Below are 25,831 nucleotides of genomic sequence, written 5' to 3'. Positions count from 1 at the left end.
TTCTCCAGACAAAACACGTTTTATGACAAAGCAAGAACTTCTGTGACAGTGTGTGTTTTGCCTTTTTTTTTTCTTTTTTTTTTTTTAACTATTATTTTAAAGATATTCTTCCCCCCCTTTCTTAGTTCCTGTTTCTGGTTCTCATATGGCTGCCTCTGCTTGTCAGCATTCTTTGAGCAGTTTCCTGCCAACTGGAAAACAAAGGGATGCAAGGAAGCTTGATCTACACCTGAAGCCAAAGGCTTTGCACAGAGTTTCCAAAGAGCGACCGTACTCTTTAGTGGACCTTAAGACTTACAAAGACACAAAAATTTTAGTGGCAAAATTTTTGGAACATTCAAACTGTAATCTCCCCCCAGAAGTACGTCATGTAGTGAATAGCATACGATCCGTGATAAAATCTGATGAAAGACACATGGAAGAAGCCATCTTCAGTGCCAATATTATAGACCAGGTAGGCCGTGTATGTTTAAACTGTGTTAGCCAAATACTGTATTTAAATATTTTTACAGTTTTAAATAGTTCAGACAATTCCTTCTTTTACAGGAAAGAATTGTTTACATTTATTGGGCAGCAGTGCATTTTACGCTGAAGTGCTCATAAATGCGTTTTAAATTCTTCAGCTGGACCCAGCAATATCCTAGGAGATCTGTAGGGAACTGATTTACACATTGATAATCATTCCCTCCTATTGCTAACATCTTTCTGCACCTGTGATTGTTCCATATATGAATTGGTGAATATACACAGAGAGATACACAGAACTGACTTGGCTCTGTTATTTTTTCAGGCAAATGTATTTGCAGAGCATAAGCTATTAGCTGAAAAGAATGGCAGAGATACAGAACAGTGCAGTTGCCTTTACTCCTGGCTAGAAGAATGGTAATGACTCTTGCTAGTCTTAAGAAAAAATTGAGAAATTTTGCTGTTCCAAGTGGAGGAATAATGCATCTTCTCACCTTGAATGAGAATAAAACAGACACAAGGCCTGGAAGAAAGCCTATAAAACAAGGGAATTAGTAGTTGTGCAGGAACTTGTATTATCTAATGCATATTTAGTAATATATCTTTTTTGCAGGTTTCAATGAATCTCCTATAGATAGCTATAGAAATGATGTTCCTTGTTCTGTTGGCAGATTTGAAAAGCAGAATGCTCTTGGCACTAACCGTGTTCAGTGTACCTGTAGGGTTTTCAGAGCTGTACAGACAATTAAGGATAAGTGCTTGGGGGCAGTTCCCCCTCTTCTGAGATAGCGTCATATCTATGGTATTAGGCTGCTGATCCCCAAATGAGCGAAACTGGCCAAGTACTAAAATAAGGTGTAATAACAATTAAACAGTATGTGAGATAGTTTGATCTGTAGCAGGAACCATTCAGCATTCAGTAAAGCTTGTTGAAAGATGGGGTTTTGCTACCTGTGACATAGAACAAAGAAGTACCACCGTATCTGTAACCTCTGTAGTCACATGGGTAGAAGAGCAGCAAAACATACTTAATAGTGTTAGTATGGAATTAAATTTTAACAGTTTTGTTGCTTAACAAAATGTGTAGGTCATTAAATCAGCAAGGTTAGAAAGCTGAAAACTGTTTTCTTCAAATGAAAAAGCCTTTTCTCCCAAAACAAAACAATGTAAAAAATGTGAGTGTTTATATAGATCATAAAACCAGAAACCAATGGCCCAGATTTTATCCTGTGTGGATTTCTTAGGTCCAGGGAGACATACCGTTCTGTTGCATTAAAGAAATGATTTTAGTAGGTTGTGGGTTTTTTTTTGATACAAAACCCATTATTAACTAGTGAAAGTCCAGGGCATCCCAGCAATCTACTTAAGAAGCCACAGAATTTTTGGTAAAATACCAGATTTGTGAAGTAGGTTGACAGTTCTATGAACGCCAGAATGTGTGTTTACCAAGCTTGCATGTTTTAGTCACCTTCCACCCTTTGCAAAGCTAGCATCTCTTCAAAGAGAGATGAATTTAATTTGCACCAAACTTGTATTTGTCAGTTAGAAGGCAGAGCTGCCACCTTTTCCGCAGGTTTCCTTTTTGTGTAGAGAGAAGAAAGTACTTGTTTGTACCATTGTTGATTCAATACTCAGGCATAGCTATGATGACTGATGCCTTTCAAGCCTGACTGTGCTTCTGGTAGCCAGTACTCAGCCCTAACTGACTGTGAGGAACAAGTCTATCTCATAGAGAGTGAGAGGCTCTCCAGATGGCTGCATGAACTTCTCTGTGGATGTTCCGTTATTAGATAACTCAAGTGAACTAATACTCAGGGACTGAACCTTTTAAATGAAAACATTTCTTACCCTGTTTCCCCATTTTTAACTTCTTGATTCCTGTCCTTTTAAACAGGTAATGGCAAGTTCCCAGCAGAATGTGAATACCTCTAGAAACAGACTTCAAGAAGAAATTCATCTTCAGAGCTGTGGCGCTCTGAGCTCCCCAGCTGCATTCTCACGTAGGTCCCATATCGCTCGCCATTTGCAGCGGGACAGGCCTCACAGTTTAATTGGAGTTTGCCGGGAGACCATTCTTTGATAATATTCACAGGTACGTGATTCCAGCAAAGAGAATTATGGAAGAAACCAGGACTGGGAGAAATACAAGTAGTGAATGACTTAAAAAGGAAAAAGTGTCTTCTTTCGGAATTCCATTTGTTTCGCAGAGCAGGAGGAGAACGCCTGTTTTTCTGAATGTAAATTTCAGCTCTCATTTTTGCAAATTTTAACTGATTTGGTAGTCAGATCTCAACAAACGTTTTCCCAACCAGAAACATGTTTATTTCACTGTACTTACAGAAATGCTACTAATGCTGCCTAGCATTTCTTGAAAATCATTGCGAAAGTGCCAGAGACGGGCTGTACAACTTAAAAGTTGTATTTATTTAATGTACCTCAAAGTGTTTTAACTATGATCAGTGTTTTAAATAAAAAGTGTTTCCGGACTTTGCTTTCTCAACAACTGATTTGGACAGAAACATAAAGGTGATGCACACACACGTACAGTGCTGCTTCTAACCCATTTTCCCAGTGTCTTTCGTGGCAGGCTAACTAGTCTGTCCTATTAAACTCCCCCTCCTGACGCTCCCTCTCCCCCCCCCCATTGCCTTTTTAAATTGCAGTGGTGGCTGCAGTGTGGTTTATTTTACTCTGTTTTGATTGCTCATGAGTTCATTAAAGGAGTAGTGTATGCTATTGAAAACTGACATTGAAGTCAGCTCTGCAAACTGTGACCAAAAGATGCATTAGGGAAGAAGTCTCTGAACTTTCTGGATTTCCAAAAAGCCTATTTCACAGACTTCTTACGAATGCTGATAGGAACTGAGATGAATTTTTATCTAGCAGAGCCTTGAACAGTAGTTCAAAAAGAACTGACTCTGATCTCCAAGTAGCAGTCTTGACAATTGTATTCCTAAAACGTCCTTGTGGTTCTGCTGCCTTTATGATTTATTTAACATTTATCTTAAAAAATAACCCAAAAGTAATTATCATTGATGCTAATTTGATTACCAGCACAAACACAGGTCTGCCAAAAATGTCTTCCAGTGCAAGCTTCGTCCTGGCTCTCTCAGAGGAAATTGGAAAGACCTTAAATAAAAGGTTCTCTTAAAGAACCTACCACAGGTTGACGTTTCAAGGGTTTATTTTTTTTTTGCAGCAGTGGTTGTCAGTAGCGTTAGTTTCCATTTGAGGTTAAATCATACACTGGTTTCATTTGTGTCACTCTGAGCTGGGCAGACATCCTGTGAAAAGGTCACAAAGGAATGTAGCTGAAGATGGGTAGTTTTAAGTTTTACAGAATCATCCATTTTAATGTATTATAGCATGCTTCTGTATTGATGTGAAGTTACAGTGACATCCAGTGGCAACAAGGTATGCTACTTGAAAGCATCTACTCAAGTTACTAATGACACACAAATTCCTAATTGGAGAGATTAATTCCTTTTTAAAAAAATGACCTTTGCAACTGCACTTAGATGAAGAATTAAATGGTCTTTTACTTGGATTTTTTCATTACGTAAACTTACACAACAAACAAAATAAGCAAGCTTCCTTTATTATTTCAGATTTATTAGTGATAGTAGGTTAATTCTTTCCTAAGGTCAGTTGCATGCAACACACTACTCCTTGAAGTACAGTCATCTAAAGTTCTTTAGTTACTGCATGGTAAGGCTTCTTAAGTCACAGTGTATTTTCTTCAAGGCCTTGGCCAAGAAAAAAAACCTAGATGAAAAGTTACACCAATTAACATTTATGTGATAAGGAATACAACTTTACTACTATTTTTTTTATCTATACACATTCTAATACTGCTGATGGTGCTAGGTTATTTGTCAAAACAATTTACATCCAGAACACATTGCCTTAGGAATACGAATGCTGTATAAAAGACAGAAATAGGTAAGCATGGCTTTCCCATTTGGAGCTAATAGAATCAAGAAGGTAATATGCAAAACTTAAAGAAAAAAAAGCCCAGCCCAGCACATACATTACACAACCTGTGCAATAAGTTATCCATGAAATAACTCTGTTAAACCATAAAAATCACAAGCATTAAAAATAAATATGTATCTAAATAAATATTTTGATTTTAATCTTGTGGCAATTATTCTTTATTTAGCATATGAAACACTTGTTACATGTTTATGTTCACACCTTGCCAAACAGGTTACACTTGTCATAACAATACCAAGTACTACAGTGGTTTTCTTTACATTAGAGTCTAAAAGTTTTAACTGCAGACATTCCTCCCCACTGAAATACCATCTATTCGGCACCAGCTTTAAAATTCTGCAAAGCCATCGCTGACTGGGATTTCTAGTTACTTGAGGCAGCCATCACTCTCTCTAATTGCTTCTCTTTACCGTTTCCTGTGGTCTCATTCATCAAGTAGTCACATTCACCGTGTTATCAAACAAGACAGACATACATACATACATCACTCCACATAAAGGTTACAAATAAATATGTTTTGTTCATGAGAAAAACGTTTAGAAGATGTTGCAAAATACTTAAATGCTTTACAAAGATTTCTGTCAGTGATTACTGTCCTGGACCATCCTTCTCATCACTTTTTGGCAAAGAAATAAAAAGGAAGGAGAGAAAAGGCAGACACCTGTCTGGTCCTTGTTTCGGAGTCCTCAGGTCAGCTTCAAAGCCTTCCGTTCATACAAAATACAAAATTCTCTTCAGCTTTGATGGAATCATTTAGTTACTTTGCTGCAGGAGTCCCACGCTAGATGTATAGGGGTGTCTCTTGCCCAGTTAGAAGCCTGAACATGGCAGCTGGCATAGTCTTCATGTGAATCTGTCAATTGAGTTACACAGACATTAACAGAATTGTTACTAGTTTAAAATAATCCATAAGGGCCAGTCTTACTCTCCCTGGGGTGTAAGTACATTTATTGTCCTGGTTTCTATAGCTGTGAATGTTACCAACATTTCTAGGTCAAAGTTTTCTGGTTCTAACAAGCTGATTTGCTGTCTTTGCTTTCTATTGTTATACCTTACTCTGGTTACAGCCCTTCAGTAGGGATTCATATAAACTGCAGGATCTTGTTCACTCATTGCTGATTTCTCTAAAAACACTGGAGAGCGATTTCTTATTCCCAAGGTAAGTTGGAGACGTTCAGTGGAAATTAAATGATTAAGCGATATAAAAATTTGAATCTTGACTCTCTCAGTCCTTTGAATATTGATTTATTTCTATGGCATGTTATAATGATAAGCCAAGAGACATTTTCATAGCTAACATGAAATAGCTAACATTGTTGAATGATTTCTTCCCTTAATTGGTTTAATTCAAAGAGCTGATTGAAGGGTCAGAATCGTGCCAGGAACTCTTGAAAATGAGTGGAAAAATTGTAGTGAGTATGTATCTAATTGTTCAAAAAATGTTAACTGTTTGTTATTAGTGCTCAGCTCCGATTTACTGAGGTGGTGGTTTTAATACTATGTTAGACACATTTCAAATGAAACATCCTTGATGATGTATTTGATTGTTTTCTTACCTCTCCCACTGAATTAGACAGTGCTTGTACTATCTTCTCATGAGCAGTAGCAACAACGCTTTGTCCATTGATCTCAATAATACGATGTCCTACTCTTACCCCTCCCCTCTCTGCTATTCCACCTCGCATCAAGCTGCAAATCTGCCAAAAGAAAGCGAAGTTTATTAAACTTTAAGTAACAGAGCAGTTGTTAGCATTTAATATATCATGAGTGCTGACACTCAAAGGACTCCAGAGGATACTTGTGAAAAGTACTAAGCAATACTTACATGTTTTTAAATGTTGGTTTGGTTGAGTTTTGGTTTGGGTTTGTTTGGGTTTTTGGGTGGTGAGGCCCTGGCACACAATGTTGAGGGAAGCTGTGGCTGCCCCATCCGTGGCCGTGTTCAAGGCCAGGCCGGATGAGGCTTGGAGCAACCTGCTGTAGTGGAAAGTGTCCCTGCCCGTGGCAGGGGTTGGAACTGGATGAGCTTCCAGCCCAAAGCACTCTGTGATTCTGTGAAATGCACATATTCTGATTCTTTTTATGGGCTGTGTTCAGCACAGTTCCCTTTGCCTCTGCAGGTTCAAAAAGGGCATTCTGCTTTCCAGAGCCATTGATTTTCTCCATGTTTTACAGTGCTGCTGGCCATAGGGAGCTCAAGAGGAAGAAGGCAAGCCAAGCCACTGTTTCAACTGATGGCTGCAGGTACCAGTAAAGAGCTAGGCACAAGTTCACCTGGCACAGTCCCTGCAGACACTGCTGCTGAAAATCATTCTGCTGTTGCACACAGGCAGAAAGAAAAACCTCAGTCCAGAATGGAGAATTTTGAATAGTGTTTCCTCCTCCGTGACAGTATCTGTGCCGCAACAGGGCCCTCCCTGACACACTAGACAGCTGTATGGTAGCTAGAAATTGTTGGTAAATTACTTCAGATGACTAAGCTCGTGCAGCTCATAAAGCAGATAATGTCTGGTTTGAATTTGTGGAACTGAGCAGAGCTTAGCAGTGCTCTGATTCACCTTTTGTTGACTGAGGAAAATCTGGTCTTGGAGAAAAAGAAAGGCGTGCTAGAGCATCCAGTGATGGCTGTTTCTGCAGTTACTGTCAATAGTTGGAATTTTATGCCAAGAATTCTTGCTTGCTGAGATCTGGTAGTTTGCTTAGAGCTAAATACAGGTATGGTAAGATGTGGCTTGTGTCCCTAATGAATTTGTAATTTAATTCAAAAACACACTATATGGGGAGATGGCTGAGGTGGAATATATTGAAGCTGAAACTTTTGTCTGTGGTTGACCAGAATCTTTTCTGTATGGTGCTAGCAGTTTCCTTTAAATTCCTCTTCACAAATAACAATGCTATAAAAAAAAAATTAAGTCCCTTCTTACTCACGTTATCTGATACAAAAATACATAGTTTTTATATATAATAGATATATCTTAAAAAATTAAATATATATATTTTCATAAATCAAATATTTATTAAATATATAGGAGCAAAAATACATAGTTTTGTTTATAAGACCCATCTCAACCTTCAGAGAACAAAAAAACCACCCAAAAACCCCCAAAAACAAACGCCAAAAAGACTTAAACCTTTCTCCTGCAGTGAGATTTATTCTTCTACCACGCTATCATTAGTGCCTGAGTTTTACCCATTGCGGTTCATGAAGTATTTCTGATGGACTTTTATGGATAGAGGCACCATGAGGACCCTTCACAAAATTGACTTTGACTTGAACTTCAGTCACGTATAATATATTGGTTTGCAGCTTGTCAGCTTTAATCATATAGCTGGCAAGATACGCTGTACTACACACATCTTCTCTTTTATAGAAAGCTTCTCAGTTCAACTCCCTGTTAGAACAAGAGTTTGTTTTTTGCTGTTGAAGATTGTTATGCAGCAGTTGGAAACCAGAATGTGCCAAAAGAAACCCTGTGTATATATTTTTCAGGGTATAAAAGAAAACAGAGACAGTACAGCCAGCTGAAATAAAAGCTTTCAGAGCAAATGGAAATGTGACCTCTTGCTCCCATGGTGTAAAGGAAAAGATAATGGCTTGCCTGTCTATCCAGAGCACCTTTCATTGTGTGCTCTCAAAGCACTTTTAATACCATCAGTGAAATTCTTTTTTCTAACAGCCTCAGACATAAGAAGTGGTCTCTTCCTTCAAGAATGTGATCCGATTGCAGGGAAGGGAGTAGGTTTTCTTTTTGTGAGCATTAAAACTCCTTTAATGAGATAGAAACTGACACAGAGCCCAAGTTGCTCTCTACCCTCACCGGTCCTGTTAAGCTGGAGACAGTGCAGGTGTAAAGAAATACACTGTACTTAAAGCACACATTTACATGGCTCCTGTCTCACTCAAAGGAGCATTAAAGCTTTTGTCTCCAGCCAGTGGGCTGGCAAGTTTAAGCTGAGCAGTACCACTAAGCAGGATTCTATTCAGCCAGGATTGTTTAGCCTGCTGTACTCATGAACACAGTGACAGCTGCATTATTATTAAATAAAGCATGATGGATCTCAGTCTTGTAGGCAAAAGCCTGCACTCTATTTACTGTGTAAACTGGAGAAAGAAAACTAAAGAAAAAAGGTATAAATGGTACTGGTTCAATCCATTCAGCTGTTACAGATTCTGCAATGTCTTAGACAAGTTGCAATGCCTCAGATGTGAAACTTAAGAAGCTTCACCATCAGTTTGTGTAGGAAAACATTGATAGAGCAGTGCAACGCAAACTAACTACTCATTCTGTGTAAATGCCATGCATATGACCTATTAAACCAGGTTTAAACCATTTAAAATGTTTAAAATCCTTATCTCACATGCTTTTCAAACTTTGTATCTTATTTCCCTGGACAGTTTAAATAAATAGAAACAAAGGCAAGGAGGAAAGCATAAATGGTCCATTCTGTTAAGTTTTACCATATTTTCAGATAGAGTTGTCCAAAGTGAGGAATGGGGATAAGTATCTGAGAAATCTAGATAGAATGGGAGAGATGACTGAGAAATGGTGCATTAACTAGCAGTAAAAATACAACTAGTAATCCATACATTTTGTATAATCTAAGGAACAAGGTGATGACGTGATCTGAGAGGACCACTTCTATTTAAATATCCTAATTGTAAAAGAAGTGTAACATCATAATTTTCAGAAAGTGGCTGACGGATCACCGTATGTTTACCTCCCCCTCACAAAACGTTCATATTTGTTTCATATGTATGCACAGTATTTCTTTTGTTCTTACTGTTTTACAGTTCAGATTTTAGATACATTTTATAAACAGGCATAAAGATACATCAGTAGCTTTCAAGACCCAGGAAGAATATTTGGATCATAAATGCAAAAGGAATTTTGCAAGATTAACGCTCTGATTTATGCTGTTGTGCTGTTCCCTAACTAAAACTTCCAAAGCTGTGCTCTGTGAAGTACACTGCAGGCTTTACGTTAATTAAACTGTACAGAATACACAGGAAACAGTCACCTGCAGCGGCCCAGGCTTTGCATCTTCCTCATACCCTATGCAAGCAAAACCCAGTTCAGGCAGTATTTCTGTATGTCCGGGTTATTTATGGGCTATTCACTAATGTACAGCTGTGCAGATGAGAGGAGGTGGGGAAAGGGACCACTGCAAAACTGCTGTCACAAGAGCACAGAAACAAGTACCAGCTGCATGCATACTGAGGTGAGGGCATAGAAATAACAGTTAATTACACCTCTTCTGGCAAGCCATTTATTTCTTCACTGTGCTAATGCTGAGCTGACAAATAAGGATATTCTTCCTAAATCCTGCCATAATTTGGAACAATTGCTGGCAATTACAAAACTGCTTTTGAAAAGTTTGCTGTCAAAATACCAGGGAGATGTACTTGCAGAGTCATATTTTCAAATGTTTACTGAGGTAAGAGAGAGTTAGTCTAAGGAAGGATTTAAGAGGCCCAGAAGCTTGTCTGTGGCAGTTTAACAAAAGATGTTAATCTCTCCTTATTCACTGGCTTTTGTTTTCAAACAGAGACTCTTCATAAATTAAATGTCTTAAAAGGCTTTCTTTTTGTTTACCTGAGAACGATTTTTATGCTGAATTTGGTAAAGTTTATATTGGATGTTATCTAAATGTTACTCATTTACTGGAATGGATTATGACCATCCAGTGTTGTGATTGTGATAAATGACCAGTAGATGGAGTGAGCATGCTATGCCAAGAAAACAGCCATAGTGCAGATTCCACTAAACTAAGGCTCCAACTATGTACCAGATCATTAGCTGGGACAATGCTGTCACTACCTCTGTCCATGTGAGGACACAATATGCTTCTGATCCTCCTCAGCGTGATTCTTTTCCCCTGCCCTAACCCAACACCACCAATGCTGAGACAGGCCTCCTAAAAGATTTGATAAACACACTGTTCCTTATTTTTGTCTTTCTGTCGTAGCACCATCTAAGCATACTAGATGGAAAAAGGACAGCCATTAGGAAATAATGCCTCATCAGTGTTACATGCTGTTCTCAGCACCCTCTGTGAGATCTCATAAAACCAGATCTCATCTCTTTCATTCTTTTTAAGCCAAGATTTGGATTTCCTGACACAGAGTGAGCTACCAGCAATAACCATACCCACTTGACATGCACATACCCATAGGTGAAAGGGGATTAAGCACGGACAGAGGAGGACAGAAATATGCCACACACCTGATGTTTCTGTATTATCTTTTTTTTGGAACTCTCTCAAGTATCAGAGCATTAATCCCAAACATGACAAATACTTTAAACCTCTGCTTCTAAAGGATGTCATCCTGGGGTAGGTATCATTCAGAGTGCTTCCAGCTGGACTTACAGCAGTGTTCTTTATACCATATGATATGCTGTGACCATATCATGATACGTGACCTTAGGTAGGAACACTTCAAACTTAGGTACAGTAATAACTTAAAGATGGCTAGCAGAGATAAAAATCTGCTCATGAGCCTTCTGTTTGCTAAAGCACAGTAAGACCCATAAACTATATCCTATAGTTACCTGCTACTCTTCCAAGGGTGGCAACAGAAATGTGGCAACTTCTGTCGATGAGTTTCACAGAACAGGGGACCAGAGCCCACAGTCCTTTGTGATGTGGTTTTCTGTGCGAGCAGCCTGATTATTTTTTTTCCTAGACTGGAGGAAGAGGAGATGGTGATGGTCCTGCACTACAGGCACTTCCTAATGCTAGTATCAGCCCCAGAAAGGCCAGGTGGCTACCTGAGCTAGTTGTATTGGGAGTTTGCTTTGGAAAGGTACGGGAGAATGGTTTGGGAAGGAAGAACCATGAGAGGAGGACCCTGAGCTGCACGGGGTAAGTGTTACCTACTGCATTCATTCTCTGTTGCTGCTGTTACTGTAGGGAAACTGCAGCATGCAGAGGAGAGATACCTGGGCCACAACCTATACCATTACTTGTCATGAGAGGTGTTCAGTTTTAAGAGGAGGAGGTCACAATTACATTCCCATGCTCACTGCCACATAATACAAATAAATTATGCACACCAGAAGAAAAATTAAAAGTTTTGGTGAGTATGTGCTGAAAGTTAAAAAAAGAGAAACGGGATCAGAGCTAAGATTAGAATGCTGTAATTATGAAAACCTGTTTCAGCATAACTCTTCTCCTTGCAACTCTGGCTCAGTAATGATAGTTATACATGTATTAGGTGATCCAGATACTACATCAATCGGAACTATAAATATTGTGGCTGTATTATGTGGGAAAGTCTCTCAAGAATGGCAGTAACTGTTCTCCTGGTGTTGTCCGTTTGCATTATATTACTCAGAGATGTGATTATAAAGTTTTGATAAACTAAGGGATCACAGTACAAAAAGGGTCATGTGCAAAGATTTTTCAGTGTTTCAGTAGGTTTCTTTAAAGAAAAAAACAAAAGCCAAAGCCAAAACCAAACCCAAACCAGTTACCAAACACAGAAACTTACAATTCCATTCTGTACACTGAAGCCCAGCTGGTATTTTAAGTCTGGCCGTTTTATAAGGACTGTTGTAACAGGAGGGCAGCTGACAATGTTCAGTTTGACTTGTGTCTGATTCTTGAGACCCTGTAAGATATTCCAAAGTTAATATTTCTACAATGGATCTTAATTTGATCTTTCATTAGTGGTTTCCTAATTGCAAGAGTGTAAAGCACCTGATCTAAGAAAGAACACCTGGTGTCAATAGAAATCTGCTGTTAACTTATTTGTCTTGCAAGCTGTTTGGCCTAACAAAACATATCAAAACTTAGCCTTCAATTACTATAGAAGCTTCAAGAAGGTTTCCAAGAGAGACCAAAACTGACTACATCTTGCCTTTTACCACTGTCTGGCTAATTAATCTCCTGCTGCTGCTCTTGGTAAATCTGCAAACATTAGATGTAGTCTCAGAGATTCCATTGTGTCTGGGGAATCTTCATATATTCACTTGATCTGTCTTGTAGTCTACCAGTCCCATCCATTTCCTCTACATGGCGCTCAAAGAAGAATAGTAGGTTTTAATCTGGATTTGAATTTGAAAGCTGTGGGGAATCCTGAAATTTTGAAGATAGCTAAGTAATTTCATTTAGGCAAGATTTTCAGACCTGTACCCATTTGTTAATAGTTCAATAACAAAGCTGCAGTCCAATTCTCCAGTCCTGAATCTCTGTTTCCAAATCTACTTTTTGCTAATGACAAGCCGACTTTTTGGGGTGGGTTTTTTTCAGTGATATGAAAAATCATATCTGCTGGAGATCTTCAGGATCTCCAGAATCCAATTCCAGGATCTGACAGAATATTACATCTCTGGTGGCTTAAAATCTAGAGCATATAGTTGTAAGTTTGGGGTACCTTTATGATCCCTTGGCATGTTGCAAGAGGTAGACCAACTAAACTGGTCCCATTAATGGACATAATTTGGTCTCCAATGCTTAGTTTTCCTGAACGGGCTGCAGGGCCTCCATTCATCATGTTAGCCAGGATAACGGTGGGTAGAATGGATCCCCATCCAGATTCCACAATCACTACCCCAAGAATTTCTCCTTTCTGCTTTTCTAGCTGGAGCTGCAATTAAAAAGAAACAAAACAAAAAAACCACACATTTTTTGCTTGGCTTCATCTAAATTTGAGCACTAGCATCTCAGTTGTTCCTGAATAACACCTGCAAATGACAAGAATTCTATTCTTTGCCATTAGGTAGTAGCATGACTTCAAAAATGCTGTTAAAACTGTGTAATACATACTTACTTCTTTCCAGGGATATCATCCACTTGTTTGTTGAAGGTCATGTAAATCTTATAGTAAGCAAGAAACTAACACAGCAGTGAACTCTATAAAAGTGGTGGAACTGAATAATGAATGAGTAAATGAATGCCAAGGAAGTTTTATCCATCCTGGAACCTGTCAGCCTGTAACATTTTGTGTCTAAGTCATTGCCTGGAAGTTCAGCTCCACTTCTGCCATCAGCTCAGGTTGTCTCTTGATTTCAGAGTTTGTCTGCCCTTACTTTCAGGCGAGGATCTCTTACTATTGTTGTTGTTACTACTATTATTATTATTGAGTATACTTGTGCCTAACTTGTTACTCTAAGACCCCTGATGTGCTCACGTAATATAAATTATGACTTCTCCTCAAATATGGTGATGTTAACTGTTCAGTGATCATAGCATATCTAACTTTTACAGGAGTAAAAGTCTAAGGAGAGAACATACTCTTTAAGAAAATACTGTGAATTACTGGCTTTCAAATGTGGAAGGATAGGGACATCTGTACTTACAGAAATCATAAAGGCCAGCTGACTTTTGCTGAAGCTATCTATCAAGACTTTAAACCAATCAGTATGCTGTAACTCTTTCATTGTTCAGATATTCATAAACCAATAGGAAGCAAAGGAGCCTCAAAAATAATAACCTTCTTAATACCTTTGAAATGTGATACATTTGTATTTTTCTGTTCCAATGCTAAGTTAAACCAAGACTTGCTGTACTGAATTTTCACTTGTTTGCTACAAGAGAAGTATTTTGTCATGTTTATATGCTCATAGAATCATAGAACGGTTTGGGCTGGAAAGGACCTTAAGACCATCTAGTTCCACCCCCCCTGCCATGGGCAGGGACACCTCCCACTAGACCAGGAGAAAAAGTGTGGCCATTTATTTTATGTTACATAAATTTATGTTAATTTATGTTACATAAAATTGATCATTCACCCTGGATTAGATCCTTTAGTCCAGTGGGTTAGCACATAATGACCACATGAACACTCTATTGATATCTAGTGACTGCAGACATAAAACCACACATCAAAACATAACCTTTCTATCTGCAGGTATAGGTGGAAAATGCTCTCCGCAAGAACATGTGTGCTGTACAAAAGAGCCTGCAATGCCAGAAGAAGGGAGTGTAAGTAGGAAGGTTGTGACTGAAGGCTTAAGTAATCTGCAGTTCATCTCCAAGCAAGATAGACTTGGAACTCAGCACAGAAACTCTGGCCTTTGGAACATGGACCCAATCCCCATCACACTGCAGCAATACAAACCAAAGCAGAATCTGGGTGCAGCTGCATTCACATTCTGGTTTGGAAAGCCCAGACAGTGACTTTTGTATGAAATGCAAATTGTTAAATATATTGCTGTTGTAGAGAAAGAATCCATTACTTCCAAAATCAAACCTATATAGTTACAACTGTGTAATATGGGCTACTTAAAGGAAATCCTTGCCCTGCCATGCATTATGAATCTGAAATTCTATTTCATGTGGCAGTTTTTCTGGTATTCTAGTAGGGGAGGAGAAATTGGTCTGCCCAGTGCCACAGCAACCTGGACTTTTGGTCATTTTATCTATTAAGTAGGAAGTTGCTTACAATGTGCATCAAAATGTATTGTTATCTCTCTGTCACTATATTGGTGAAATGTAAAAACACTTTACACTGTGTACTATGAGTAGCTTATCTATGTGAGATGTGTATATACTTTATTACTGGTTTGATGAATGGAAGCAGAAAAACCCTGAAAATGGAAAGAAGAAATTATAAAACTTATAAAGATTATTTTAGTAGTAGAGAATCAAAGAAGCAATGCATCTTGTGATACAGACATCCTTAAAATGCAAACAGTATTTCCATGAGAACTACATTCCTCTGAAAAAAAAACAGATCAATCTGAAATGAAATTGCAAAACTAGTTTACCTCTTTGCAGTTTTCTGAATTGGAAAAGTGTATGAGGTCATCATTGTACATCTCTTGGGTATTGATGATGTCGCTGTACTCTTTCTGACTGAGATCCTCTGGGTTAATTCCGTTGGCTCTTAAAAACTCTTGATAAGCAACACTGAAAGCCTGACCAATTGACTGAGCTATCAGCTGTGCCTGGAATGTAGAATAAAACATCTTGGAGAAAGGACTGATAAAGAGTTTACCACTAAACCATAAGAAATAACAGATATATTGGATTTTAAGACAAAGTCAAAATAAAGGATCCTGCAAAGCTGCTATGTTAGTATGGATATAAAGTCACTTTAAGGTCAGTTGTATAGAAAAAATCCATTGCATCCAAAATAAAATTGCAAACTTCATTTACAAACCCTGCTGATCTGCCTTCACCACGATGTTGCAGCAGCAAGCAGCCATATGCTGTTTATGTACCCATTCCAATAAACACTGGAGAGCACTGGCTTTGTACCAATAGGGAATATAGCTTACAGAAAAGACTGACACAAATCCTGAATTCTGCAAGAATGATGAGATGATGGATGCTCTGCTTGCACATGCCTCCACAGACATGTATGCACTGATGATTTTGGTTGTCATGTCACCTGCTGCTTTGGACTGTAACCAAAAGCTAATTTATTTTTTTTTTTAATTGGTATGACAGTAATGATACCCTGTTCATATGTAATGGTGGTCAGAAATGTTTAGTACTGCTTAACTGCAGCTGTATCTCAACTGAGAGAGGTATGAATATGGACAAACAACTGGCTGCGGTTTCCACAGATTACCTGAAGCTTCAATTAGAAAAGATTACCGACAACAAAAATTAATTTAAGAAATTAGATGCAATTTCAGAGATTCTCTAAACGATGAATGTTGTTTAAATAAGTTTATTTCCATTTACTTACATCCTCTGACTCAAAGACATGGCATATCATTTTGTACTGCTTCTTTCCTTCTTGAGCACCAGGTGTTGTTTCAATACAGTCTTGAGAAGCTGATCTTGGCATGCGACGTCGTGCCATTAAAACCACAATGTTACCAATATCTGCAATATATGAGATAGTGCGCAGCGCGTGGTCCATCATTGTTTCCTACATAAAGCAAATAGAAATAAAATCATTCTTCACACATGCCTGCTGTTATTCTACAGATGCTGTATCTTCCCTCTCCTTGATGGCCCGTTGCTTGAGAGTAACAAAAGCTCTTCAAGAAACCGGCTTTGACAGAAATGTTGTCTGAGCAAATACAACATGGTTCCTACCGTAAAGCAATAATTAAGATCTATAGTAATGTTTTGTAACCACTTTCATGCTGCTGGAAAATTATGTTTCCCTTTTGTATTGGTTTTGCTGAATGAAACAGATGCATTTCATAATGACAGAACAAGTTTTAGAGAAGTCATAAATATATGAGATGTTACAATTTCCCCATTTTCTTTAATCACATCCTATAATAGCTATAATATCTAAGGCAACATTTTTCAATTCTTACTTTCTTTGCAAACAGCTATGAAGGACAGTATTTCACCTTCTCTGTAGGTGAAATTATTAATACTTTTTTCTGGCTACCTACATACCTCAGATCAGTTTGATTCAAATAGGATTTTGACTGTGAGCCCATATGCTAGACCAATTCCTTCTAATGTCATTAGGTTGCACTGGGTTGTGCTGGGAGAACCAAACTCAGAAGAGCCATTGCCTATGAGAATGAATTCAAGTGAAACGTGTCCAAGCTTCATCCTAGTGAGCATTTCTAAGAACACATTAAGAATACTAAATATAAAAAGCTCTTGTCACAAATCCCTGAGCTCTGCATCCTTTTAATTACTTTAGCCTTTTAAACTCTTATTTTACTTCCTGCTATTAGCAGGGAAATCCCAACCTACTGCTTCCAAATATTTTTCTCCTAGGAATGTGTGGTTATTCAGTGGCTTTGATTAAGTATCGAGTTACCTTGGACAAATGAAAACTGAGTGTATATTTGTAGCCAGAGAAGGAAGTGTTTTCACTAAACTGGTTTTATTTCAGGTATTACTATTTTATCTTTTGTGTCCAATCTGCAATTCATATATTCAATATTAATTCTTTCTTACATGAAAGAGCGAAGAGGTCCCAGTAGGAAGAACATTCAAGAACACTAAGGATGAACCTGCAGTAAGTTTTATTATTTCTATACTCAGCATTAAGTATGAATAAATTAACAGCAGCCACCAGTCTCATTTTCATTAGAAGGCTGCTATATGTAAAATAATGGTACTTTAATAAACTATATATGTGGCATCACTACAGTGATAATTTAAAGCATTTTGATACAGTTAAGACTGCAAAGATAGAATTATATATCTGTTTACACCAGTGTTTTAGACAATTATTTGCAGCTTCATACAGGCTTTACCCAAGATCTTGTATAAGCAACCTGATTTCTCCTTTAAAAATAAATAAAAGCCACAACTTCTCTAAGTTTTATTGATCAAACTGGCTGAGGATGTCCCCTATTTCTCACCCTCTTCTCCACCGAAAAACAGCCACCAAATTCTTCCTGAATTGTAATTAAAAAATACTTACTGAATCAATTTGTTCCACTTTACTTTGTGATCTCTATTAGTTTTAAGTCAGTAATTTGCTTTCTGGTGTCTAAAATATCTTTGGTTTTGGCCAAAACTAAGGTTGTGTCTGCTGCTTATGGCATCTGTTTGGATATGTATGTGGATATTTCTGTTGTGAAGAAAGAAGAATTGACTGCAGGTTTGTTGTTTGTTTTGCTTTTCTTTTTAACTAAGAAGGCTTTTTTTTTTCTTTTGCTTGTGGCTCCTGATGTGCACCAGAATATCCCATCGGGCAGCATGAGATCAGTTTTCATCTAAATCATAAGAGACAACTGAGATACCCTCCTTGCTGTGTCTGTAGTGGCAGGGTTTCCCTTGATACCCAATCTTCCAAAAAACGATACAATGCGGTATGAGGCAATACACAATTTTCATAATTTATATAAGCAGCAGCATCCTTTATATAAGCAGCTAGGTATTAGTTTGCCATTAGTTGAACAAATCTCTAAGGCCTAAGAGAGAAAGATTTTCTCAAGTCAACAAAAGTAATTATTTTAACAATTTCAGTACAATTTAACTTGACAGAGAAAAATATACTTACTGTTTTTTAGAACCACATGCCTTACTGAAGAGAATTGCTACCCATAAAATTGTTGTAATGATTCTTCTCAGCATTTAAATGAAATGTTCTAAGCTTATCCTAATCTGTGAAAAGTGATGTTGGTTAAGAGATGGTTTGAGGGGTGTCTCTGAGGGCTGCAGGGGCTCAGGATTAGAGCACTTCTCTCAGAATGGAAAAATGTTTTATAATGGACATCTCAGCAGGGTCTTAGCGGCTCTGCAGTGATAACTGTTTTTCAGCAGCCTGCACTAAGTATTCTGTAAGGGTGTAATTGGACAGGCAATGTACACAAGAGTGAATGGACTGGGAAAATGAATGTATTTAGTCTCACCTGCCAAGAAAGTTTTTCTGTCCTTATCATCTCACAGAAGTTACACAAAGTTTGTTGGGATATTTTGGGGTTTTTGGTTGTTGGTTTTGTGTTGGGGGTTTTCTATTATTATTGCTTCGTTTTGGGGTTTTATTGTTTGGTTTTGTTTGTTGTGGTTTGGTTTTTTTAATGACAATTAGGATTAGGAATAAGACATAATATATAGTGACTGTAAACATGTCTTTACCTTTGACTTATTTGTGACTTTTTCCTTTCTTGCTCCATATTCCGTTCTACTCTATTTTCCATTGCCATTATCTCATTTTCACTCTCTCTGCTCCTTTGTTACTTTCCCATGAATCCCTCCATCTTTGCTTCTCTATTCTTCACCACATCCCTTCTCTAGTCCCATCTATTCTATCCTTGTTATCTTTATATTTGTCCTTAGAAATTCCACCTCTTTTAGCCTTTCTCAAAACCTCTGTCCTGTCGAAACAGTCTTCTCCTGTCAAAATTTCCCTTTCTCAGTATCGACCTTCATTTCTAAGAACCCTTTTTGTTGTCCCTCCTGAAGCCCAAAGAACACCTGTCGGAGGAAAACCTAAGCACTTTTCCAAGCTTTCAAGTGATGTAGCCCTGTGGGAATGTGAATTACACAACCTAAAGAGTCAGCCGATCTTACAGAACCAGAGGCTCTGCACGTGCACTTTTGTGACCTCTGTATCTGTCTTTTTCTCTGCTAGTTTCAGTAACTAAATGCATAAAGAATTTAAAAGTGGCAGGGGTGCCATTTCCTACTGTTGCTGAGGGCAACAGAATCACCAGAGCTGGCCATGTTCAGTTGTAGCAACACACCTTACTGGTGCTACTCAGCTTTTCGAGCCCAGCTGCATGCTATTTAATAATACTGAATTGTACATTTTAAATCAGCTGCTATCTTCTGTGAGCTATACAACACTACAGATGGATTCAAACATGGATGGCACTCTGCAGAAATACGTTTTATGTAACTGATAAAGCCATGAAAGAACAGATTGTCTCTGTCAGCTGCCACAGCAGCTGAAATAGACCTATGGTAATTACACCAGTCAGGAAACTTCACTAGTACTGAAAAATATTAGCAAGCCAAACATGCAAAAGGATGCCAGCAGCAATGCTAAAAGACATGGGAATAAGTCTTACAGCTCTCGGAAACACACTGTAAAAATAAAGCAAGCAGCAAAAAAACACCCCAAAAACAGGGCAAACACCAGAGAGCTTGTTATTATAATAATTTCCAATATTGCTATTGTCATCTAATGGAACAGCTCATACTAGACACCATTCCTCATGGTGCACTGTTATTTTATAGCACAAGAAATCTTAGGGGAATCAGGAGAATAAGATAACAGTTTGACAAAGTGTTTATGGTCTGCCTCAAAGGACTTTCCTTATTTATGTTTAAAAGGGTTGGTGTCTAACTGAAATGCTGAACTATCTAAAGAAGGTAAAAAGTGACTTCCACTAAAACTAGTCCTTACTCAACAAAGAGAACTTATTTACTGCCATACATTCCAACTATAAGCTGTTCATTTATCAATAATTGTAGTCATTGTTACGCTGATAATTATTAGTATTTTATTTTCTACTAATGCAAAAAGTAGTCATAAGCTTTGATAATGTACTCTTTGGGTGATCACATCTACCAAGAGACCAAAAAAAGGCTGAGCCATAAAAATAGTGGTATTGGTTATCATGGATGATTTATGGATAGCAGACTGTAAACACTGCTGCCATTTTAAATGGAATATTCTACTCCTCTGGCTCCATCTCTTGGGAGTTCTGGTGGCATGTTAAGGACATCTGCTTATGTTAAAAGAAAAATCATCCATTTCCTGAAGATGCTATTGTTGCCCTCACATTGAAAGACAGTAATGCTCTCCCAAATTTCAGGAAGAAGCAGCTCCCTCATGCTTTGCATTGTTAGAAAAACAAACTATATGCTAATTGAGAAAAAAAATCCTAGATGTAGAGTGCTACACTTATCTTTATTGAAGTATCTCCTATACTTACAGCTCATTTCTTCAGTTAGTCATGACATTTTTGAACTCTGGTCTTATACACCAAGATATTACTTCAATAACCATTTTCTCTTTCCATCTTCCAAGTTGAATGTTAAAGTATTGAACAGTACTACATCAAAAAAACATGCTTGCGAGTCCTCGTCTGCTCTTTATCTCTTTATATTGCCATCTATATGGCAATATATCAGAAATAAGTATACTCTTGGGAATTTTTTAGCCTGCTTGTAGCTCTTGTATCTATATCATATAATCTAGAAAATATTATGCGATAAAAGCCTTATGTAAGTCATCAGGTGACGTCTGCCACGTCTGTGCCATGAACATTCCCCATCAGAAGAAAACACTTGATTTGACATGATTTACTTTTGACAAATCTGTACTGACTCTTGCTCATCTCCGCTCACAAACTGCCTACAAAGGGTCTGTTTGTTTCGGTAGCTTTCTGACAGTTTAACTTACCTATAATACTTGGTATGTCCTGCTACTAAATAAAAAAGACTAAATATTACCTTCAGCAGTTCTAGAAGAGTATCATTGAAAGAAAAGCATAAGGTCACTCCATTTTCCCAAATACTACAAGATAATAAATGTCTAAGAGATCTTGTGAGATTATTATACTAATGAGATCCATGTATAAATTATATGTATTTAATTGTAAATTCCTTTAAAAAACATCATATGAAGAGTGCCTCTTCTTGAATATATATATATATATATGTATTCCTAGATGATGAGGCTGATTGTTACTGTGGTCTCCAGACTATTCTGTAATATGAATAATTAATAACTTACCTTAGGCAAAGAGGATGCTAGCTCAGATGCGATTTATGGAAAAAATGGAGGTTAAATGTTAAAAATAGCTTATTCAAGGCAGCAAATTACTTCCCTGTTAGATTGTAAATTTGAGTATTGAAACTGCAGCACACGTGCACTCCTAAAAGACTTTTGAATCTTTTCCTAAATTGAATTATAGATTTCAGCAACATGCAGACGTTTTCCAGTACATTAAATGAGCAAAACTAGTGTCAGTATTACTATCTTGGCAAATGGCAAGTGTTACAACAATAGCAGATCTAACATGGCTGTATTCTTGCAACAGTGAATTTATCCAAATTTAGTAAATTTTCACATTAATAGTATAAGAGCACAGTGTAACCCAACATTATTCTTGAAGAGTTAATCTTAACTTACCTGTGTGTCTGCATTTAAAACTTTGATTCTCTGTGTGGAGATGAACAGATCCACTTCAGTCAAGGCCTGAGAATCTCCCTCTGAAGTCTGAAAAACAGATGCTTTGTTACAAGGGAAATTTTGATTTCCCCTTTAGAATGACGAATTCACTGGTCACTTCAAGCATAACATGATGTGGGACGAGCACACTGTCAGACTGCTACAGACGGCTATTCAAAGGTGTTCCTAATACATGCAAAGAATGCATGTAAATAATGAAGCATACTAATTTTGTGGAGCCTGTGGGACTGACAGCTTAAGTACTAATATTTCTACTTATAGCCAGAACAGGAGGAAGAGCATGGCTGTTTCTTCCCCACTGTCTTACTGATGCACTTCACTACTTGAACTGCTGGAATTTAGATAGTAGAACTGAGAAAGTGACTTAGTCCCAATCAGCTGCTTAGCCCTGGCCATCTTCCATGAGCTCACCAAAAGCAGTGCAGGCTGGTGCTCAGTACTGTGGTGGGGTTTAGGGCTTTATAGATGTTAGGGGTTATTCCTAGAAAGGAAAGAGCTAAGCACTGAACTAGTATTTCTCTCAAATCACAGAAAGCCATCAGCTGACTTTTAGACCTCAGCTTCTGAGCACTGCTTACTAGGGAAACAGTTCCATATCCCACAAGAAAACATGGTCACAGAGTAAGCAGGGTTACAGTGTAATGCCACACCCTTTCCTAAGTGTGAGTCCTGGCTCTGCTTATGTGAGAAAACAGAAGAAAGTGGCAAAGCAGCTGCTACCTCACACTGAAGCATCATCCAAGCGCTTACCTAATATTCTTGAGTTCCAGCAGGAACCAGTTTATTCCTCTAGGCTATTTGTCCCCAGTGTGCTACTGCAACTGGTACTTGGCAGCAGCTGTGCTAACACTCTCAGAATGAAATGACCACAGACTGTATCACCTGTGCTAAAGGCAGGCACCAGTCTCCAGGTCAGAGGCTGGTTCTTTGGTGAAACTGTGCAAGGAAGAATGATGTATTTGCTGCTCTTTTCTGTAGTTATAAAGGCTTAGCTGTGCCTGTAATTAATTCAGATTAATTTAATCTGAATTAAATTTAGATTAATTTAATCTGAATTAAGTTTTATCCAGCAAAGTACAAAACAAGCACATACTTCGGCAGAGATTACTTGGATTGATTTCATCCAAGACCATCACAAAGAGCAAGATTCATTTTAGTGATAATTTTGTCACCTGTATTTAGTTAACTGAAGTAGAGTTTTTAGAGAAGTAAAATGTCTTCTGTGTGAATTCTTTCAGCTACTACCTGGTAAATTTATTTGTTTTTAAATATCAATAATAATTTAATAAATATACAGTAAGTCACAGGCACAAGAAATGCATCTTACTGCTTTGGTTAGTAAAATAAAAATAAGCAATACATTAAGAAAAATCTCCCAGATAACACTGGCTATCTATTTGGACTAAACAAATCACAGGTGTTCAACAGAAGAAGAGCAGCAGAAAGACACTCCAGCAAATGAATAATGAAGAAAATGAGTTCATTTTATTCCATCCACTGTTCTACTACTTAATGAAGAAGAAACCAAAATGAGGGTCCTTTATGAAGACCCATAGTGACACAGCACTCAAATGAGAACGCACAGGAGAACATGTACAACAAAAATGTAAGCAAATATTAGCATTCAAGAAAAACAGTTTACACACCGCTTTTTTCTTGATTTTAGCCGCCTTTTGCATCCTCTGAGGAGTAGCATAAGAAAAAAAAAGAATGCAAACAGATGTACACACAGAGAAAGAGAAAAGACAGTGTGGGAAGTCGGGGAGACTTTTTGACTATGAATCCTGACTGTTAAAAATTTGGGGGTAGTGGAAGAAGAATGTGCAAGAGAGAAAGCTTTGTTTATACCTTATGCAGTTGTCAAGCATAACTGAGTTTATTGACATTACGCACATTGTCAATTGATTACAAAAGATTTGGTACCAAAGAGTGTTATCTGTTAACAGCTGCCTGTAACATTTATCCTGCTAAATGTACAGCAGTCTAAAATGACAGTACATGCACTATTTTAAACTTAAGGTGCTCTATTTATATCAATCACATGTCTACATGTAATTGATGAACAAAACAAAATAGCCAAGTATCTCTGACGGAACAGGATTGCTATTAATTAATACATGAAACAGTTTTTAGGGAGTTAATTGCAATCAACAATTAGTGCTCTAGATATCGCATTAGGCTAAATAGAAATTCTAAGGTGTGTAAAGTTGAATGAACTGGACCTTTCTTGCCTTCTGTTTGTTTCTAAATGCCAAATCAAACATCAGTCTCTTGCTAAGTAAATGATTTTCCCAATCTGGTTTCCTTCAAAAACATGTACTGACAAAGCATGTAATTTTTCTATTGGCATTTAAATCTACCTCTTTCTAACCATGTGTGTATTCAGTCCTCAACATAAGAACATGGAGCTGTTGGAGCAAGTCTAGAGGAGGTCCATGAGGATGATAAGGGGCTGGAGCACCTCCCGTATGAAGACAGGCTAAGAAAGTTCTGTCTGAGGAAGAGAAGACCTCATAGCAGCTTCCAGTATCTGAAGGGGGCCTATAAGGATGCTGGGGAGGGACTCTTCATTAGGGACTGTAGTGACAGGACAAGGGGTAATGGGTTCAAACTAAACCTGGAGAAGTTCAAGTTGGATATAAAGAAGAAGTTCTTTACTGAAAGGGTGGTGAGGGACTGGAACAGGTTACCCAAAGAAGTGGTAAATGCTCCATCCCTGGCAGTGATCAAGGTCAGATTGGACAGAGCCTTGGGCAACACGGTCTAGTGCAAGGCATCCATGGCAGGGGGATTGGAACTAGATTATCCGAAGGTCCTTTCCAGCCCAAACTATTCTGTGTTTATGATTCTATGAGGAATCCCCCAAAAATTGTGAAAGAAAAAGCTCTTAGTTGGGTTATTAACCAGAAAAGGCATTTTTTTTTAAACAGCTGTATGATACAGTCTATGCTACATTATTTACACAGAAATTATTCACTATAAATAACACCAAATCCAAATCCAAACACAGTATTAATGAATCTTCTTGTCCTAAAAAAGTAGTAATTCAGTATACTGAGAGTAATCTTCACAATCTGTAGTAAAACCACAGTCAAACAAATATCCTGTGCTTTGCCATTGGAGTATTTCCTAACTGTAATTTGCAATTTGTCTTGAATTCTTCATACAGCTTCCAAACAATTTTGAATGGTCTATGGAATAATTTATATTTTGTTCCTCAGAAATGCTGTATGTATTTTCATAATAAGCACTGAGCACTGGAAACTAATGGTATTTACAGTAATGTATCCATACCCATGTAAATGCATTCCAGAATAGACTTGAAGCTGCAGATCCCGTACTGGTCAGAGATCAACTGCCAAAAGACCGGATAGTACTCCACAAACCACAGAAATACCCTACCTTAACACGGCTCACTGCCTCTTGAGCCTGCATCATTCTTATATTTTTGGAAGGGTTGCGCTCAGAGAGCAACTGTGTAGAGCCCAGGTAATTGGCTGCAAAGATGATTCCATCAATGAGGTCTTCAGGTTCACAAGGTCCTGGAACTGACAGGAGACACTTACAGTTACTGCCTTGCAAAAGACAGTAGAGAGATAAGAAATTGAATAAAGGACACTGAGGCTTGAACAACCTTTTTAATATCTTTTCTAATATGAAACAGGTGAAGAAATCAAGTGTAAAATAAACAATATTTTTCCCTATAATTATTTAAAGAAAACAAAGCTTGCTATCTGAACACACAGTATTTAAAACCTTGCACAATGGTTTGACTGTGGAATTCTAGAGGGAAACCACCGGAATTTTTTTCCTCTGCTGCACCAATAAACACATTGAAATAAT

The 25,831-nt window shown here is 37.8% G+C and overlaps 2 protein-coding genes across 9 annotated transcripts in view; one reads left to right on the top strand and one right to left on the bottom strand.

Annotated features, from left to right (window-relative positions):
- The window catches only part of ENTREP2 (endosomal transmembrane epsin interactor 2), a 108,895-nt gene extending 104,294 nt beyond the window's left edge, over window positions 1–4,601 (top strand). For all 4 annotated transcript variants that reach the window (XM_062626839.1, XM_062626830.1, XM_062626813.1 and 1 more), the window contains 2 exons: window positions 126–454; window positions 2,360–4,601. In XM_062626839.1, the coding sequence (XP_062482823.1) occupies window positions 126–454; window positions 2,360–2,545 (515 nt within the window). In that variant the 3' untranslated portion in view covers window positions 2,546–4,601. The remainder of the gene's footprint in view (window positions 1–125; window positions 455–2,359) is intronic.
- Window positions 4,057–25,831, bottom strand: part of APBA2 (amyloid beta precursor protein binding family A member 2) — an 88,806-nt gene continuing 67,031 nt past the window's right edge. For 3 of the 5 annotated variants that reach the window (XM_062626804.1, XM_062626777.1, XM_062626768.1), the window contains 9 exons: window positions 25,391–25,536; window positions 23,635–23,670; window positions 21,929–22,015; window positions 16,103–16,288; window positions 15,174–15,353; window positions 12,839–13,051; window positions 11,954–12,073; window positions 6,018–6,158; window positions 4,057–5,314 (listed from right to left, as the gene is read on the bottom strand). In XM_062626804.1, coding sequence (XP_062482788.1) covers window positions 5,243–5,314; window positions 6,018–6,158; window positions 11,954–12,073; window positions 12,839–13,051; window positions 15,174–15,353; window positions 16,103–16,288; window positions 21,929–22,015; window positions 23,635–23,670; window positions 25,391–25,536 — 1,181 coding nt within the window. In that variant the 3' untranslated portion in view covers window positions 4,057–5,242. The remainder of the gene's footprint in view (window positions 5,315–6,017; window positions 6,159–11,953; window positions 12,074–12,838; window positions 13,052–15,173; window positions 15,354–16,102; window positions 16,289–21,928; window positions 22,016–23,634; window positions 23,671–25,390; window positions 25,537–25,831) is intronic. The other 2 variants (XM_062626786.1, XM_062626796.1) reach the window with 2 other exon arrangements.

This window comes from Pezoporus occidentalis, unplaced genomic scaffold (genome assembly GCF_034315485.1).
Source record: "Pezoporus occidentalis ecotype Australia unplaced genomic scaffold, CSIRO_AGI_Poc_V1 ctg11, whole genome shotgun sequence".
Lineage (NCBI taxonomy): Eukaryota > Metazoa > Chordata > Aves > Psittaciformes > Psittacidae > Pezoporus > Pezoporus occidentalis.
This window is presented reverse-complemented; position numbering and strand designations above follow the sequence as displayed.